The following is a 14,670-nucleotide window of genomic DNA, read 5'->3' as shown; positions in this document are numbered from 1 at the left end:
GTAAGGAACGCTGGAGGACCAGGGAGGAAAGGTGTGCCTGCCTGATGGACAGGAGGAGGGGCAAAAAACCCACCAAGCTGGAAGGATAAAACATCTCTACCCACTACCAGTGATCAGCTGATTTCACTGCAAACAATCACATCTGTGTTTGTGAATGTGTGTATGACTTTTTAAGTCCTATCAGTGATCAATCAACTCATAATCCACTCATTTTTTATTGTTTTGTGTGTCTAATATTTAATTATCTTGGATTTATCTGCGAAATAAGGCAACATTTTTATTCAAGGAGTTTGTTGCTCGTTATGAAACAGACAGAAAATAATTTTGATTACTCTATATGACCTACAAAAACAAATCAGACCATCAGCGACAACATTGATTATTTCTATATAGTTATTTTAAATGCCTGAAACTGCTTGGGAAGGGACGAAGCGATTAACTGCACGCTGCCTTTGTTTACATTTTCAAGGGCAAAAATTTCAAGTGAGTGATACTTATGACTGTTAAAGAAAGCAGGATGCGATTTTTGGTTAAAAACCATCACTTAAGCATGTACAGGACAAAGTCAGCAAATAGATAAGAAGTACGGCTTTGTGCACAGGGGGCGCCAAAATCAACACAAACCAAAAGTTCCTTTAAGGTACTTGGCAATATTTGGGAAGTTAAGAAAAAACATTCATATAACTTTTATGTCTATACTATAAATATGAAACTTAGTTTAGCCTTTGAACTGTAAACAGGGGAAACTAGCTAGCCTAGCTCTGTCCAAACATTACAAAATGAACATTCCAATAGCTTTAAAGCACACTAACTAACCCTTTATATCTTGTAGCGTATAATGCGTTTAAGTGTAATATAAACAAACAAAGTTTATAGAACAACAATTGGAGATTGTGTGCAGGACTAGCAGCTAGGTAATCAGAAAAGGAAGTTATTGGAATATTTCGTCTGTGTCAAATTTAACTACCTCATTCACAGTTCCCTAAACACCAAATGATTTAGTCAACAGTGAGCACTAATTTAGATTCTGGACACTTAATAACCTTTTTTCTGTGTAATTCCTGAGTCACATAAGCTAATTTCATATTTATCAAATATGGCCCATCAGATTATCAGATTTCCCAAGTATGGACACGTGTGCCTCTGTGAAATTTTTAAGGGCACAGGATAGTGGAGGCGGGCTGTAGATATAGTGCACTGTAAATGTATTCAGGTTTCTAAATATTGATATTAGGAACAGTTGTAGTATTTGCGATAAGCTAAGCTAACTGGTGATTATATATATATAATATACATTTTTTTTAAGTAGAGTGGTAAAATCTTCTCATCCAGCCTAATCCCCAGTAAGAAAGAAAATCAACTTATTTCTCAAATTTTTAAGCTTTTCTTTAAATCTGAATTCAGTACGTGCAGGTATGAGCAGGATTTAGTGATATTAAAACTGCGATGACAGTCGGTTCAGATTCAGCATGTAGCTGAAATAAAGTTTAAATTGGAAACTTGAAGACCCCAGTGCACGCACACACCCAGGATGGACTTAACTAAATTTTAAAAGGTAATATTTTCTGTCTAGGAATTAAACTTTTGCAAAAGGAAACACATTTTCTTTTTCATAATTTGGGGATTTTCCATTTAAAGTTTTTGAGATAATGTATGTATTATATGTATTATATATTATTATGTAATTTATGTACTGTATATGTATAGAAAAAAGATGGGATATAAAGAATTTTCAATGATATATGCAATTTTCAAAAAACACCTATTTAAAACCTATTAGACCTCCAAGCATCTTGGAGATCTTGAAAGTCCTAACTGTTCTATCGCAAGGATTGTCATTTATAATTTAAAAAAAAAATTAAAAACATATAGAGCAACACAAATTCAACAAAATATTTACTACCTAAAATCATCACCACCTTTAAAGCATAGTTGAAATCAAATAAAAAGTTAAAAATACTCAACCCAATGATTTACAGGTGTTGGCCAACTCCAGGACACATTGGAATCATTGTGTGGTTTGGTTACAGGCCAATGGCTGTATGTTACAGGTGCTATAAAGCAAGTTTCTGATCATCATCTGCCCAAGCACACTCAGAGGACGTCAAGATTTTCTACTCTCACTGTCAAATCTTGATATGTTCCACATATGCAGTGTAGTGCTGATACTAGTAGTCAGCTAGTTATGTGTGATGTATGCAGACCCTCGCGACATGCTGTCACTGTCGGTACCTGTATGTCGCTTTTACATGGAGGCTTTGTTGGTCTTTCTGAAGAGCTGAAACACATCCATAGGGTTTTTAAAGTAGAGAGTAATAACAGCCTCGTCAGCATTCCAAAAAACCTTGAAAGTTGTCGTTCATCAGCATTCCCCAACTGGTTGCAGGGCACAACATATTTGATCAATTTCAATCTCGTTTCCATCAACAACACAGAACTGGAACTGCAGTAACGAAGGACGTTCTGAGTGTGCAGATAGAGGGGAATTCTCCATTTTTGTTTTATTAGACCGTTGTGACATCACTGATCATTCCATTTTAATTGATCGATTATCAAACTGGGAAGGCATCTCTGGTACTGCAATTAAATGGTTCACTTCATACCTGTCAGACAGACACTTCAATGTTCATATTAACAATGTGTCTTCCTCTGCCCCCCTTTTATGTGGGGTCCCAGAAGGGTCAATTTTGGGTCTAATCCTGTTTTCTTTATATATGCTATATCTGGATGAGTGGCTTCATTCTGTCTGTGATACCTCTAGCATTGCTATGCTGACGATATGCAGCTGTTCTTTTTGATTGACCCAGTTTACCGCAACAATCTTACCTCCCTCCACGACTGTCTACCCTCTGTTTCTAATTGGAAGTCCCAATTTCCTCCATCTCAATCCCGGTAAAACTGGGGTCCTTGTAATCGGCCATGATTATTTCAGTAAGGACGTCAGTCACTATATCGTTCCACTTGCCGGTAATAGCAAGACCCCCTTTAAGAATTTTGAGCAATATCAAAATGTTGAACCTCATGTCATTAAACTCGTTCAGTCCTGCTTCTTTCAGTTGAGAAATATTGCTCAAATCAAACCTATGCTAACAGCTAAACACATCAAACTTCTAGCACACACCTTAATCTTTTCTTTTTTAGACTACTGTAACTCCCTCACAGGCATTATTAGTCCTCAATAGCACAGCTATAATTGTTACAAAATGCAGCAGCTAGATTATGAACAAATACAGGTCATCAGTCTCATATCACCCAAATTCTTGCTTCCAGTAAAGAACAGAATCAGTTTCCAATTTTTATTAATTACATACAAGGCCCTGCATGGTCTGGCACCTGCATACATAACAGAACTACTGAGCCCTTATTTCACCAGCCGTCCTCTCCGATCATCTGATAAGGGCCTTTTATCAGTTCTTCTATCACATTTCAAATCAAGAAACTCTGGAACAGTCTTCTCCAGTTCATCAGGTCCACTGAATCTGTGGTCTGTAAACTTCTGTAGGTCAGTGTTTTCATAAATTCTGTCTGTGTATGAATGTATGCTGGTTGTATGTATGTATGCATGTATGAATGTATGTATGTTGTTATGTATGAATGCGTGTCTACCAGTCGGTAGTTTGGGATTTGATTCGTGCACTCCCTATGTGAAGCACTTTGTAACTGCCTATTTTAAAAATTGCAATACAAATAGTTAGTATCATCATCATCATTATTATTATTAATTATTATTATTATCATTCAAAGTAAAATACAAAAATGCTTTATTTGCATGTTCATGGTTAAATACGTTATTGAAAAGCATGTTGCACCACATATTATTTACATGTTAACAAATGTGTATGCAGACCCTAATGAGTTTAAATGCATTCAAGCTCGCATTTTGCAACTATGCAAACATTTAACAGGTACATCAACTTTACCTAGCCAATAGCATACAAGTTTTTAGTAGAAACTGCTGGAAGAAGTTGTTGGACGGGGCGGGATTTATCTTGACGGTTGTTTATTCTTTGCTGTCGTCATTCCAGTCACGTCTCCAGTTGTGTGCGTTTTATAAGCAACGCGGAAATATATGACAACTGGCCGAGCAGGAAGTAAGCACACGTTAACGAGTGTATTTTGTGACCTTTGGACTCTTAAGGACCACAGTAGCGTTATAAAACGATATTTATTTAGCTACCAAAATACTCCACCAACGGTCAGTCCCCACTTGTTTTCGTCCTGGCGACCAATCGTTGCTAACCACGCTGCGACGTCATACTCTTGACAAAGCTCTAGTGCCTTTGGGAGTGCCAGAGGTGTGAACACAAAGATAAGACAGCCCTGCCTGCTCTACATACTTACATCACAATATTGCAGCATGCCTGGGGATCTAGCGAAAACTGTAGATGTGTAGTCCGACAGAACAACATACATACTGTACATATACCTGACGGAGGATCTGACAGCTGAGTGAAAAGTAAGTAACACATGGCAACATCACAGTTTGTAAACGATCTTCAATGTTAAGACAGTGAAAACACATGTGACGGTTTGTTTACGCCAACGAAACTTTGGGCCTTTTAACTTTGTGTGTATGCGTCCGAATAAAAGTGCGTCTCTCACATAAGGACAGATTAGTTTAACATTAGCACATTTATCTGTTGTATAAAAATGAATTTATTTTGTATTATGTAGAGCGCCTGTCACGTGACAGTTACGTTTGTCCAATCAAATGTGTCTGTGGTTTCCTGAAGTTTGTAAATGTAGCCGTTTTGAGTGCATTTTTATCTTACTTAACCTTCTGCCATTGGTCTTTTTTTTGCGAGACAAAAAAAATAACTTTTTGAGATTTTTGAGGCCGATACGGATACCGCTTTTGGAGGGAAAATTGACACATTACTGATACAGCGATTGGTGAAGTGAGGTTTTGAGATGAATAAAATTGACCCTTGTTTTGTATAATGCGCAACAATTTTAAACTGATATGAAAATATACAGAAGGCTGTCAACAAATTAATTAAAAAACAGTTAACATCACTCTACATTGTCAACCAATTCTCGTGCAGAACTGTGATGCTCTGCAACATATGCTGCAGACAGTGTTGAGAGTATTAAACATAAAAAAAATGAAGTAATAAAAATCAAGAGAACCATCACCTGACGTAGCAGTTCGCACACATCCGTGAAGCTTTAAAACGTCCTTCAGCGCCATGTTTTGGCTCTGCTACTGACACACTCTGATATACCAGAAAAGTTTTGGTACTCTGTCGGTAAAGAGGCTAAACAGTTACATGTGTCCTGCCTTTATCTCAGACCATGTGGCTGCCAATGCTAGGAATGACCGCCCTGCCCCACCTGGGAGGGCTCTATGGTGGTTATGTCACACGCAAAGAGGTAAAGACCTGGTACCCAACCCTGCAGAAACCATCATGGAGACCACCCAATGCAGCATTCCCTGTAGTGTGGACCTGTCTGTATACAGGCATGGGGTAAGCATCAGTAAGAATGGATCCTACAGTCTTTTATTGTTCTTAATGCAACCTTCTCATCTAAATTATCCTGTTTTAAACCTTGTTCCGCAGGTATGGCTCCTACCTGGTGTGGAGAGAGCTGGGAGGTTTCACTGAGGATGCAGTGGTTCCACTGGGACTTTATGGGCTGCAGCTAGCTCTGAACTGGGCCTGGACTCCCATCTTCTTTGGAGCACACAAGATGAAATGGGTAACTCTTACACACATGTAATTATTTCTCACAATATATGAAGGTTATGAAAGATGTCACAGCTGAATATGCTACATCTGTGACCATTAAACACCTTCTCTTTACCCAATTTAGGCTTTCTTTGAGATTGTGCTTCTCACTGGGACTGTTGGAGCCACAATGGTGTCTTGGTATAGCATCAGCCGCACGGCGACACTGCTGATGGCACCCTACCTGTCCTGGCTGTGCCTCGCCACCTCCCTCAACTACTGCATATGGAGAGACAACCCTGAGAAAAAAGAAGAGTAGGAGACACTTCTCCGCGCTTTGACGTTTTGAATCCTTTGAATTCAAATCTCCTACTGATTTCGCCAAGGGTTGACATTACAATATCTGCTTTTTAAAGATCAATTATTACCTGCAAATATGTTGACTAATGTGAAAAATATATATAAAAAAAAAAAAATCAAGAGTTCGTCCAGCAGATTGTTCTTTACGGTCTTCCACAGAACACGAGACGGCAGCATGTTACACCTGAGCAGGTGTGTTACTGGTTGGAGGATCAGTTGAATGTTTGACTGTGAAACAACCTGCCTGATCCGTCTTTTCCACAGTGCCGTTACCTAAAAGAAGACCCTGCTATAAATAAATATCTGCCACTAATACATATCTGCAATATTGATCTGGCTTCATGCTTTAATTGAAGTAAATGAAATAGATTTTTACATTGATTCTTCTTTTCAAGGAAAAGTGAAAAACTGCATTTGTTTGCTTTTTTTTATGTAAAGAATGTCCTATGTGTGAGTTCATGATGAAGAATTTTATTTCTGAAGTTACTGCTATAACCCAATAAAAATAAAGCTTCTTTAAAATCTATTGAAATTATTTTTAATCTAATTTATGTTTTTGGGTGGGAATTCCTCTCTAATCAACCTTCCAATGTTACATCAAAGCTACAGGCTACGAGCACAGATAAGATGGTTATGATAGACATGATAGAACATAAAACCTACCAGAGTCCATAAAAGTAGCAACAATAAACTTTATTTCTATACATGCAAAGAGAAAAGAAAAAGGAAAGCTGGAGAAAAAGTTATTTCTCAGGCGCTTTCTCTGGAACGTCTTCTGGTGATTTGGAGAATCTCTCCATTAAAGTCTTCCACAAACCCTTTTTCTCCTCATCCATCTGTTGCACACTCCCTGTACGACAACAAAGACAAAGTTAACTACAACAAGAAGTGTTTAACAAACATAGTCCTAAACAAAAAGAGTGGTTTGTGGGTTCATACCTGACAAAAGCACTTTACACTCTTCCACTGTGACTCCAGTAAAGCTTGTGTCTCTTACACGAGGAAACTGTGAACAGACAGAATATGTCAAATATGTTTCACACTTGATGATAAAGTTAAGTGAATACATATTATGGAGAAGTTTTTCAATTTATGATTTTCTGCATATTTTCATGTTAAAACCTGAACAGGAAAGGATTAAACATTTTAATCTTCAGGTACGGGTACGCACACTGTGTCTTATCCAAGTTTTAAATAAAAGAAAAGTTTCATAGAAAAGACAGTATCTAAAGTTTATACTTTGTACTGACTATAAAATATATAAAATATTTACAAAGATGATTAAAGTTAAGGTAAATAAGTTATTAATATGATGGACATGCACTTAGTGCAAAGACTTAGCAGATATATGTACTTTACTTACTCGTTGTCTGTATACGTTGCCGTTAATGCGGGCCAAACTTTCATACATCTGGTCGCACTTCTCTGGATCTGAAATCTGGTGAAAAAAACACATGTATGTCAGGTGCTAGAAACTCAAATTCCAGTTGTGAACAATGTAAATGCTAGCATAAGCTATATCGTAGAAAAATACAACTTCAGTTATCCCATAAGACATGTAACATTAAACCAGGAAAATAGAGATGTCATAACCATTCCACAATACATCACGTTTGAAATAACATTTATTAACCTCAAAAGTATTTGGCAACTAAAGGTTGTACAACACAATGATTTCAGTTTGTTCAAACTACTATATAAGGATTATAGGCCAATTACTAACTAGGATAATACGTCATTAGTTTTGTCTTTGTCGTTCATATGTGTGGTTAAATAAGATTACTGGGCAATATCGGTTTTTACAACTCTCAGTTATCGGTGTCTACTTCTATATTCCAATAATGGTCTTACCATGATACTTACCCTTAAAATAAATTAAGTGGTGCAAAAAGAACAACATTTTCTCTGACATGTTGTTAAATATAATTGCAGAAATTGGAATTACTCAAGTGCAACACTCCGAATACCTCAAAACTGTACATTAGTGTTTGGGCAATAACCACTTATGAAACACTTCCTTCATCATTTTGATTTCTTTCCAGCTGGTTCGTTTAAACTGTGTTATAAAGGAAAACACTGGCACTAGTTGAAGAGCATGGCCTTCAAAGCTGCATTTATAATGGTCATATTAAAAAAGGCTTCTCAAGTATCAATCATTGACCAGGGCAGGCAAGGTCGACTGCTGTTAGCTCTCTTACCGTCAGTTATCCACTTAGCTAAGCTCAGTCTGTTGTGTAGCTAACGTTAGCAGACGGAGAGTCGTGTGTTGTGTCAGTTAATCCGCTATACCTGTGTGTTTTCGCCCTCGCGGAAGGCTGAAGCTACTCTCTGCCGCAGAAACGTCCCCAAATCACGGCCTTTCTTGGACTCGTCCCGTGGCCATTCCTCACATAGCTTTAAAAACCGACGGTACCTGGTGGCAGACATCTTCGGATATATAATATTTCGAGTTCGACAGGACGTCTGAGTTTTGAGCTTTATCGCACACCGTACCTGTGTTACATCGAAAGTCTTCCTCGTCTTTTCAGTTCCCCTCGTTGCCGTTGCTGTCGTTACGCCGCACGTTAGCAAGATGAGTGGATCAAACGGCAAAAAGAGCTCTTCCCAAGGTGTGATGGAGTGGATCGGTTCGGCTTGTCGGTTCGCAACAGATAGGAATGACTTCAGAAGGTGAGCTAAAATAATGTGTAATGTTAATGTGTTTGAACGGTGTTGTCGTTGCCCGTAGCTTACGTTAGCACGTTGTTAGATATGGCCTTGTCTCGTCCAATCCCTCAGGGGTGTTTGAAATAGTTAAACCCACTTATTCATCACTTTCAAAGCTGGATGATAAAACAGGAAAAGTGGGCAACTGCCCAGTGGTTCAAGAACTTAAGGGGCAACCGTAAGCCCCAGGCCCTCTGTACGTCTACTAGTAGTTTGACAGCTCGGGAAACCATTTAAACTAAATATTCACTGCCATGACCTTTGTGGGTCCTTGTGCAATTCCTGGATCTTTGGGGAGACTGTCTTGGAGAAAATCCATATAAAGTATCTCGATAATGATATATATATCACGATATATAATGTTTTCTGGTAATTTAACAAATAATTAGGCTATGTGAATTAACCACACGGTAAAGCCTATTTCTGGATAATCCTGTTTAAATTAAATATTTGACAAATAAAAAGTACTTAGTTTCCGTTTTCGCTTGGGCTGAGCCTGAGCCCTTTTCTGGACTGGATTGCAAGGATCAGAAAGTAAAGTGTTGTCAAAATGACGTAAAAAAATTGCTGTAAAGCAGTTCAGCTGCTGGTTTTGTGACTTCATGAAAGAGACGATATAGAAAAACACATACGATAGACATTTTCATATTGTTTTAACAATATGTATTATCATATTGCCCAGCCCTAATAGATGAAAAAAAAAGTCTGTATGGATATATTGTCTAACACAGACTTGTTGCAGATCTGCCGTTATCGGGCCTTTATCAATCGAGAATTGATCCAGAATTGCAGTACAGAATAGCCAAAATATGTGTCATTTGTAAAGTCTTTATATCTAAAAAAAATAATAATTAAAATACATATCAATATATATATTATTTCCAAAAATGGATCCTTTTAAAGTTACACAGGGTTTCCCTGTGGCCTATTTTTTGGGACGCCCATGTAACCGCAAATTCTTTGGTTTGATCTCTGTTGGGTAGCTTATCATGACCCTTCCTCTCTGCTCAGTTTTGTCTGTATTTTAACACTATTTAGTTTTATCCAAAGTAACAGTCAGACCATGATATTTGTAACTTCCAAAGAAAAACTGTACACACTGCATAGTGAAAGAAACAGGGATTAAAGGGGGACGTAGCAGATCATTTTCACGAAAGGACCTCTTAATTTGGCCAAATGAAGCAAAGAGAAAGAGTAACCGAGAGCAGCTGGGAGTATGATGAAGTCTATGACTGAATAATCCAAGAAGCCTCCAAGAGAAGTTTCTGATGTTCTAGATAAAAAATAAACTTTGTGTTCAGAGGGTGGCTTTGAGACAAAAAATGAAAGCAATCAAAGGTGAGAAGAAACATTGATAACTGGCTTTTCATCCTTTGAGTGGGCTGAAAGGTCAAGGAAAGGTCATACACAGGCTTTAGCAGTATTTGTCTACTTACCTTCACTGCCAGAAGGGGGAGACAATTTCAACACTTTTAATTATGAATGAGCGTATTATTATTTGTGAGTCTGAACATGATAACTTTTTTTCTGTCTTTAGGAATCTTCTGGTCAACCTGGGCTTGTTTGCAGCCGGTGTTTGGGTTGCAAGAAATCTCTCAGATTTTGACCTGATGTCTCCGCAGCCTGTGACATAACCTCATCAAAACATATCCGGGATGATGGTGAGATCATCTTTATTAATTTACTTTATTTATTTATTTATTTTTCTGATGGCAAGGTTACCAATTATTTGATCAAAGTAATTGGTTTGACCATTTTTCTTTCAGGTGTCTTGGACCAACAAATAAGAAACAAGGGACATGAATAAATTATCATGAAACTTCCATTACTAGTTACACTTTGAAAACAAATCCCCTTGTTGAACTGACATTGCCTCAATTTCCTGTAGAACATCTTGTTTCATGTCATTATAGGTTTCTAGAAATATTTACATTAATCAAGGTCTCTGTTCTTGTCACTGTCGCCCCATACATTCTGAAATAGCTTTCATTTTGAAATCCTCAAGTGTGTCGTGATTTCGCTGCTATGTCCACTCAGGAGCTCTTTGTTGCTGCGGCTCGTAAATGTCTGTCTGCTGGTAGAAAGTCCCTGTCTGTCTCTCAGAGTCTGGACCTGGCTGCTCAGGTCTCGGCTTTAGATTTGGGATTGAAACCAGCTTTATTGTATGATAGCAACGGTGCAAGCGCGGATCAGGTGCAGCAGTACTTGAGCTCCCTGCAGTCCTCCCAGCTTGTGTCTAAATCACTTCTCACTCTGGATTTAAATGGAAACACTCTTATTGTCAATCCAGTTACAGCCAGATTGAACGTAGAGCAGCTGTTTCACGACGGCAACGCGGCTGTGATTGACGTCTGCCACTCGCTGGAGAAGCCCACCATCACCGATCCGCTCAGAGAGGAGCTGAAGAGCACGACACGCGATTTACTGCTTCTCCTGAGAGAGCTGGAACACCTGAAGGAGGCTGAGAAACCTCATTGTGTCAGAGAGAAATCGGATGAATGGAACCTGTGCACAGTGTTCGGCCTTTTGTTGGGTTACCCGGTCGCCTACTGGTTCGATCAGAACAAGAGTTTTGAAAACTGTCTGTCTATGACTCCCCTGACGGTGACTACAGCTTCAGTGACATGGCAGGCAGATACCACGAGCCACAGATGCTGTCTGTTCTCCTTCAGCGTGCCGACTGCTCTGCTCGAAGAGATGCAATCCAAGCTGGAGAACTGGAGGCTTTGTTTACAGGAGAGATTTCAGCAGCAAAATGTCCTAAAGGATCTTACAGTTTGTCAGTCCACAGTCACTCTGCCCTCAGTCTGTTTGTAATGTTGCATATGTTTGTCTTTAAATAAACTGTTAGAGAATATGTCAGTTTTACTTGATTTCTTTGAATGGCTGATTTTTTCTGATCATGTGATTTAATATATTGTTTCCATAAAATCACATGCTTCAAGTATTCCACTGTATGAGGAGAAACGAGATCATGCACTTTTAAGAAAACCTCATTGTGAGCCGTAAAATTATATTTTATTTTAATAGAAAAAAATAATAGAAACCTTTTCCTCATTTCGTGTGAGCATACTCACACTCATGGAGCCATCATAGTGTTATTTCCTACTAGACAAGTCACATTTCCTTATTTGAAAAGGTCTATTTTGAAGTGTGTTACCCTTGTCTGAATCATCCTAAAGAAAGAACTGATAGTATGTGGTGCCACTTACTGACACTGTTTTTATTTATAAAGTGGTGTAGGACTTTAACACAATTTAAGTTACGCAAAACAGAAAAAAACATTATTATCACAACATTAAACATTTGAATAAGGTAAAATAAAATCCATAGCTTTACAGATAGCAGCTTTAATCTGTAACTTGTACAGTTGCATTGTTAAATAAATCGAGGAAATGTCCATTCTGTTTCTGTTAGCACTAAAAATGTATAGCATCATCATCAGTGACATTATACAAAGACATGAGACCAATCCATTACATAACACAGACCGTTAAAACCAACTGATTGCAAAATATTTTGTATTATCTATAAATTAGTGTTCTTCACAGTTTTCTGTGTCTTACATACACATGATTTTCACCTTTATGTAATACCAGCTTGTATTCCCACATGTCTTGTAGCTCATCTTTATATTTAAAAGCAACATCAGGGTAAAACAGTGAAAAGAACCGAGGAAGACAAACCATGAAGCAGCTCTCCTGTCACAGCCTTAAAAGTTCAACTCAACACCTTCACAGTAAATCCTGCATGCTGCATTATAACTGCACATATATGACATGATTCTACATACAGTACGACTTGAGTCTTTCTAATTCTCCTGGCAGAACCAGAATATCGATCCACTGACACCAATCTGGTGTGCACACTTTAACTATTATGACATTAATTTGTTAAATAAATGCATAAATAAGGGAGAGAACATATGTCCTTTTTATCCCAGCTTTGATAACAGCTCCTGGCAGAGCACTGAAGATGCACCTTTTTTTTAACCTGGTTGAATCTGAATCTGAGGTAGTGTTGAAAGCTTTCTGACTAGCTTAATACAGAATATCCAAACCGTCATGACAGTCAGAGAGGCTGAATGACGGACAGCACTTCACCACAGCGGCCGCTCACTTTCAGCTGGGCCAGGTGATCCGCCCTCGTGGACCCAATGTTCAGGATGGCGACTGGTAGCTTCCTATCACTTGCTGCCAGTAGGAACCTGTATCCTGAATATACCTTGGGAATGACACAGAGGGACACAAATGTAAAGAGCGTTTTGTAAACTGGTGTTAGTGCTTCATGCATTATAAAAACCATAAAACCTACCTGTAATGATGAGCCCACAACCAGCACCGCATCCGACTCCGCCAGTCTGTCATGCACAAACTGTACTGTGGTTTTGCTCACAGTGTCTCCAAAAAAGGTGACCTCAGGCTTTAGTATCCCTCCACAGTCCTCACAGGAAGGGACTCTGAAATGCAGGACCTGCTCGTCCTCTAAGAAAACATCACCGTCAGGAGCCACAGCGCCCGCCTGCGCACTCCAGTCCGGGTTCACCGATAAAAATCTTGCCTGGAGCTCCTCTCTAGCTGTGATGGCACTACAGCCGAGACACATCACCCTGAGGACACATAATATGAATACTTATATTTTATCATGAGGATGGTGACTTAAAGGAACAGTTCACCTAATAAAATACCATGTTTTCACTCTTACCCCTAGTGGTGTCGATAGCTGAAGATATTTTGGGTTTGGTTTGCTCAGATATTTTGTTACGAAACAGTAAAGGTGACTTGAATTCAATTTGTGACGTTCTTAAGAAGACCTGACTTTGAAAAAAGTTCCTTGGAACTTCTTTATATGGGAGAAATAATTTGTTTTTCATGTTTGTTTAAATCCAGTGATATAAAATGTACCACAACAAAACAGTAACTGTATGTCTTGTCCTCCTCCACTAATCCTGAAAACAAAACAAACCAGAAGACCACATTCTGGACATGCTTCTTGATTAACGTGTCAGATGATGTTTTCTCACCTGTGGGCACAGCCGTGCAGCTCAGTCAGTCTTTTCTGTCCTGCCTTTGAATGAAGAGCATCCACATTCTGTGTAACCAGCCAGTTTAGCTTGCCCCTCTCCTCCCACCGCTGCAGGACCCCGTGTGCACAGTTTGGCTGATGGGATGAGAACTGCGGCCAGCCGACAAAGTTTCTAGCCCAGTATCGCTGACGGGACTTAGCGCTGCGGACAAACTCTGCATGCTGCATGGGTCTCCTGTCAGTGCGAGCATACAGCCCGACACCCTCTGAGCGGTAATCTGGGATCCCTGACTCCGTGGAGAGTCCTGCTCCAGTGATGACAAACATGCGTGAGGATCGGGACACAAAGTCCTGCAGCAGCTCTCTGGAGTGGGCATCAGTGGAGCCGCAGACAGGAACAAAGTTCACCGCACCTGCAGGGACTGAGGACGCCCTCCTTAAAGGTGCTGAGTGTAGTGAGATGATCCGCCATGGCAATCTCATCTACAGCAAGGAAAACATTGAAAAATTGATTGCAGACAAATCACAAAATAATTCAATTTATTATTATTAATCTACATCTATGCTCTTTCAATGAGGGGCGATGACAGGTCACTGAATGCTAACAGTCAGGTAGCTGCCAAGCAAGAAGAGACACTTGCTTGACACAACTTTAATGACATTTTAATGTTCTAATGAGTTAATGCTAACAACATTCACATATATGAAAGGGAAATATTAATACATATCAAGAAAGACTTAAAACAGTTACTGGGCTACTTTGCAAAAGTGCACTTTTCAACCGGTAACGATAATAACAGCTGGCGAACGATACAATGTCAGCTAGCTAGTAAGCTAACTTTGTTTGGGTACGTTAGTTAGCTACTATACCTTATTTTTGAGGTAAAGCGATAGCTACAGTTTGTCTATA

At 39.0% G+C, this 14,670-nt stretch overlaps 5 protein-coding genes across 6 annotated transcripts; 3 read left to right on the top strand and 2 right to left on the bottom strand.

The window, feature by feature from the left end:
* The first annotated feature begins 4,104 nt into the window (after positions 1 to 4,104).
* Positions 4,105 to 6,538, top strand: tspo (translocator protein). Its single transcript, XM_069677954.1, has 4 exons — positions 4,105 to 4,456; positions 5,293 to 5,468; positions 5,562 to 5,700; positions 5,815 to 6,538. Exons 2-4 carry the CDS (start codon positions 5,296 to 5,298, stop codon positions 5,986 to 5,988), a joined length of 486 nt encoding a protein of 161 aa, XP_069534055.1. The 5' UTR covers positions 4,105 to 4,456; positions 5,293 to 5,295; the 3' UTR covers positions 5,989 to 6,538.
* A 165-nt stretch (positions 6,539 to 6,703) lies between these two features.
* Positions 6,704 to 8,484, bottom strand: uqcc2 (ubiquinol-cytochrome c reductase complex assembly factor 2). The gene is made up of 4 exons (XM_069677956.1): positions 8,319 to 8,484; positions 7,393 to 7,467; positions 6,969 to 7,035; positions 6,704 to 6,879 (listed from the first exon to the last, which is right to left on the bottom strand). The coding sequence occupies exons 1-4, from the start codon at positions 8,454 to 8,456 to the stop codon at positions 6,773 to 6,775; spliced, it is 387 nt and encodes a 128-aa protein (XP_069534057.1). The 5' UTR covers positions 8,457 to 8,484; the 3' UTR covers positions 6,704 to 6,772.
* An 84-nt stretch (positions 8,485 to 8,568) lies between these two features.
* tomm6 (translocase of outer mitochondrial membrane 6 homolog (yeast)) lies at positions 8,569 to 11,111 on the top strand. Of its 2 annotated transcripts, none has more exons than XM_069678437.1 (3): positions 8,569 to 8,699; positions 10,273 to 10,396; positions 11,026 to 11,111. In XM_069678437.1, the coding sequence occupies exons 1-2, from the start codon at positions 8,602 to 8,604 to the stop codon at positions 10,367 to 10,369; spliced, it is 195 nt and encodes a 64-aa protein (XP_069534538.1). In that variant the 5' UTR covers positions 8,569 to 8,601; the 3' UTR covers positions 10,370 to 10,396; positions 11,026 to 11,111. The 2 variants fall into 2 exon arrangements, with proteins under 2 accessions (XP_069534538.1, XP_069534537.1); XM_069678436.1 differs by lacking the exon at positions 11,026 to 11,111 and adding an exon at positions 10,502 to 10,591.
* cunh1orf74 (chromosome unknown C1orf74 homolog) lies at positions 10,761 to 11,582 on the top strand. The gene has a single exon (XM_069678435.1). The coding sequence runs from the start codon at positions 10,761 to 10,763 to the stop codon at positions 11,550 to 11,552; it is 792 nt and encodes a 263-aa protein (XP_069534536.1). The 3' UTR covers positions 11,553 to 11,582.
* Positions 11,583 to 11,960: 378 nt separating this feature from the next.
* On the bottom strand, positions 11,961 to 14,243 carry sirt4 (sirtuin 4). The gene is made up of 3 exons (XM_069678877.1): positions 13,759 to 14,243; positions 13,050 to 13,344; positions 11,961 to 12,959 (listed from the first exon to the last, which is right to left on the bottom strand). The coding sequence occupies exons 1-3, from the start codon at positions 14,241 to 14,243 to the stop codon at positions 12,807 to 12,809; spliced, it is 933 nt and encodes a 310-aa protein (XP_069534978.1). The 3' UTR covers positions 11,961 to 12,806.
* Positions 14,244 to 14,670: the final 427 nt, after the last annotated feature.

This window comes from Semicossyphus pulcher, unplaced genomic scaffold (assembly GCF_022749685.1).
Source record: "Semicossyphus pulcher isolate SPU_LCO1_2020_fin unplaced genomic scaffold, fSemPul1.0.p SCAF_3, whole genome shotgun sequence".
NCBI lineage: Eukaryota > Metazoa > Chordata > Actinopteri > Labriformes > Labridae > Semicossyphus > Semicossyphus pulcher.
Note: the sequence above shows the minus strand (reverse complement) of the source record. Positions and strands in the feature narration are given on the sequence as shown.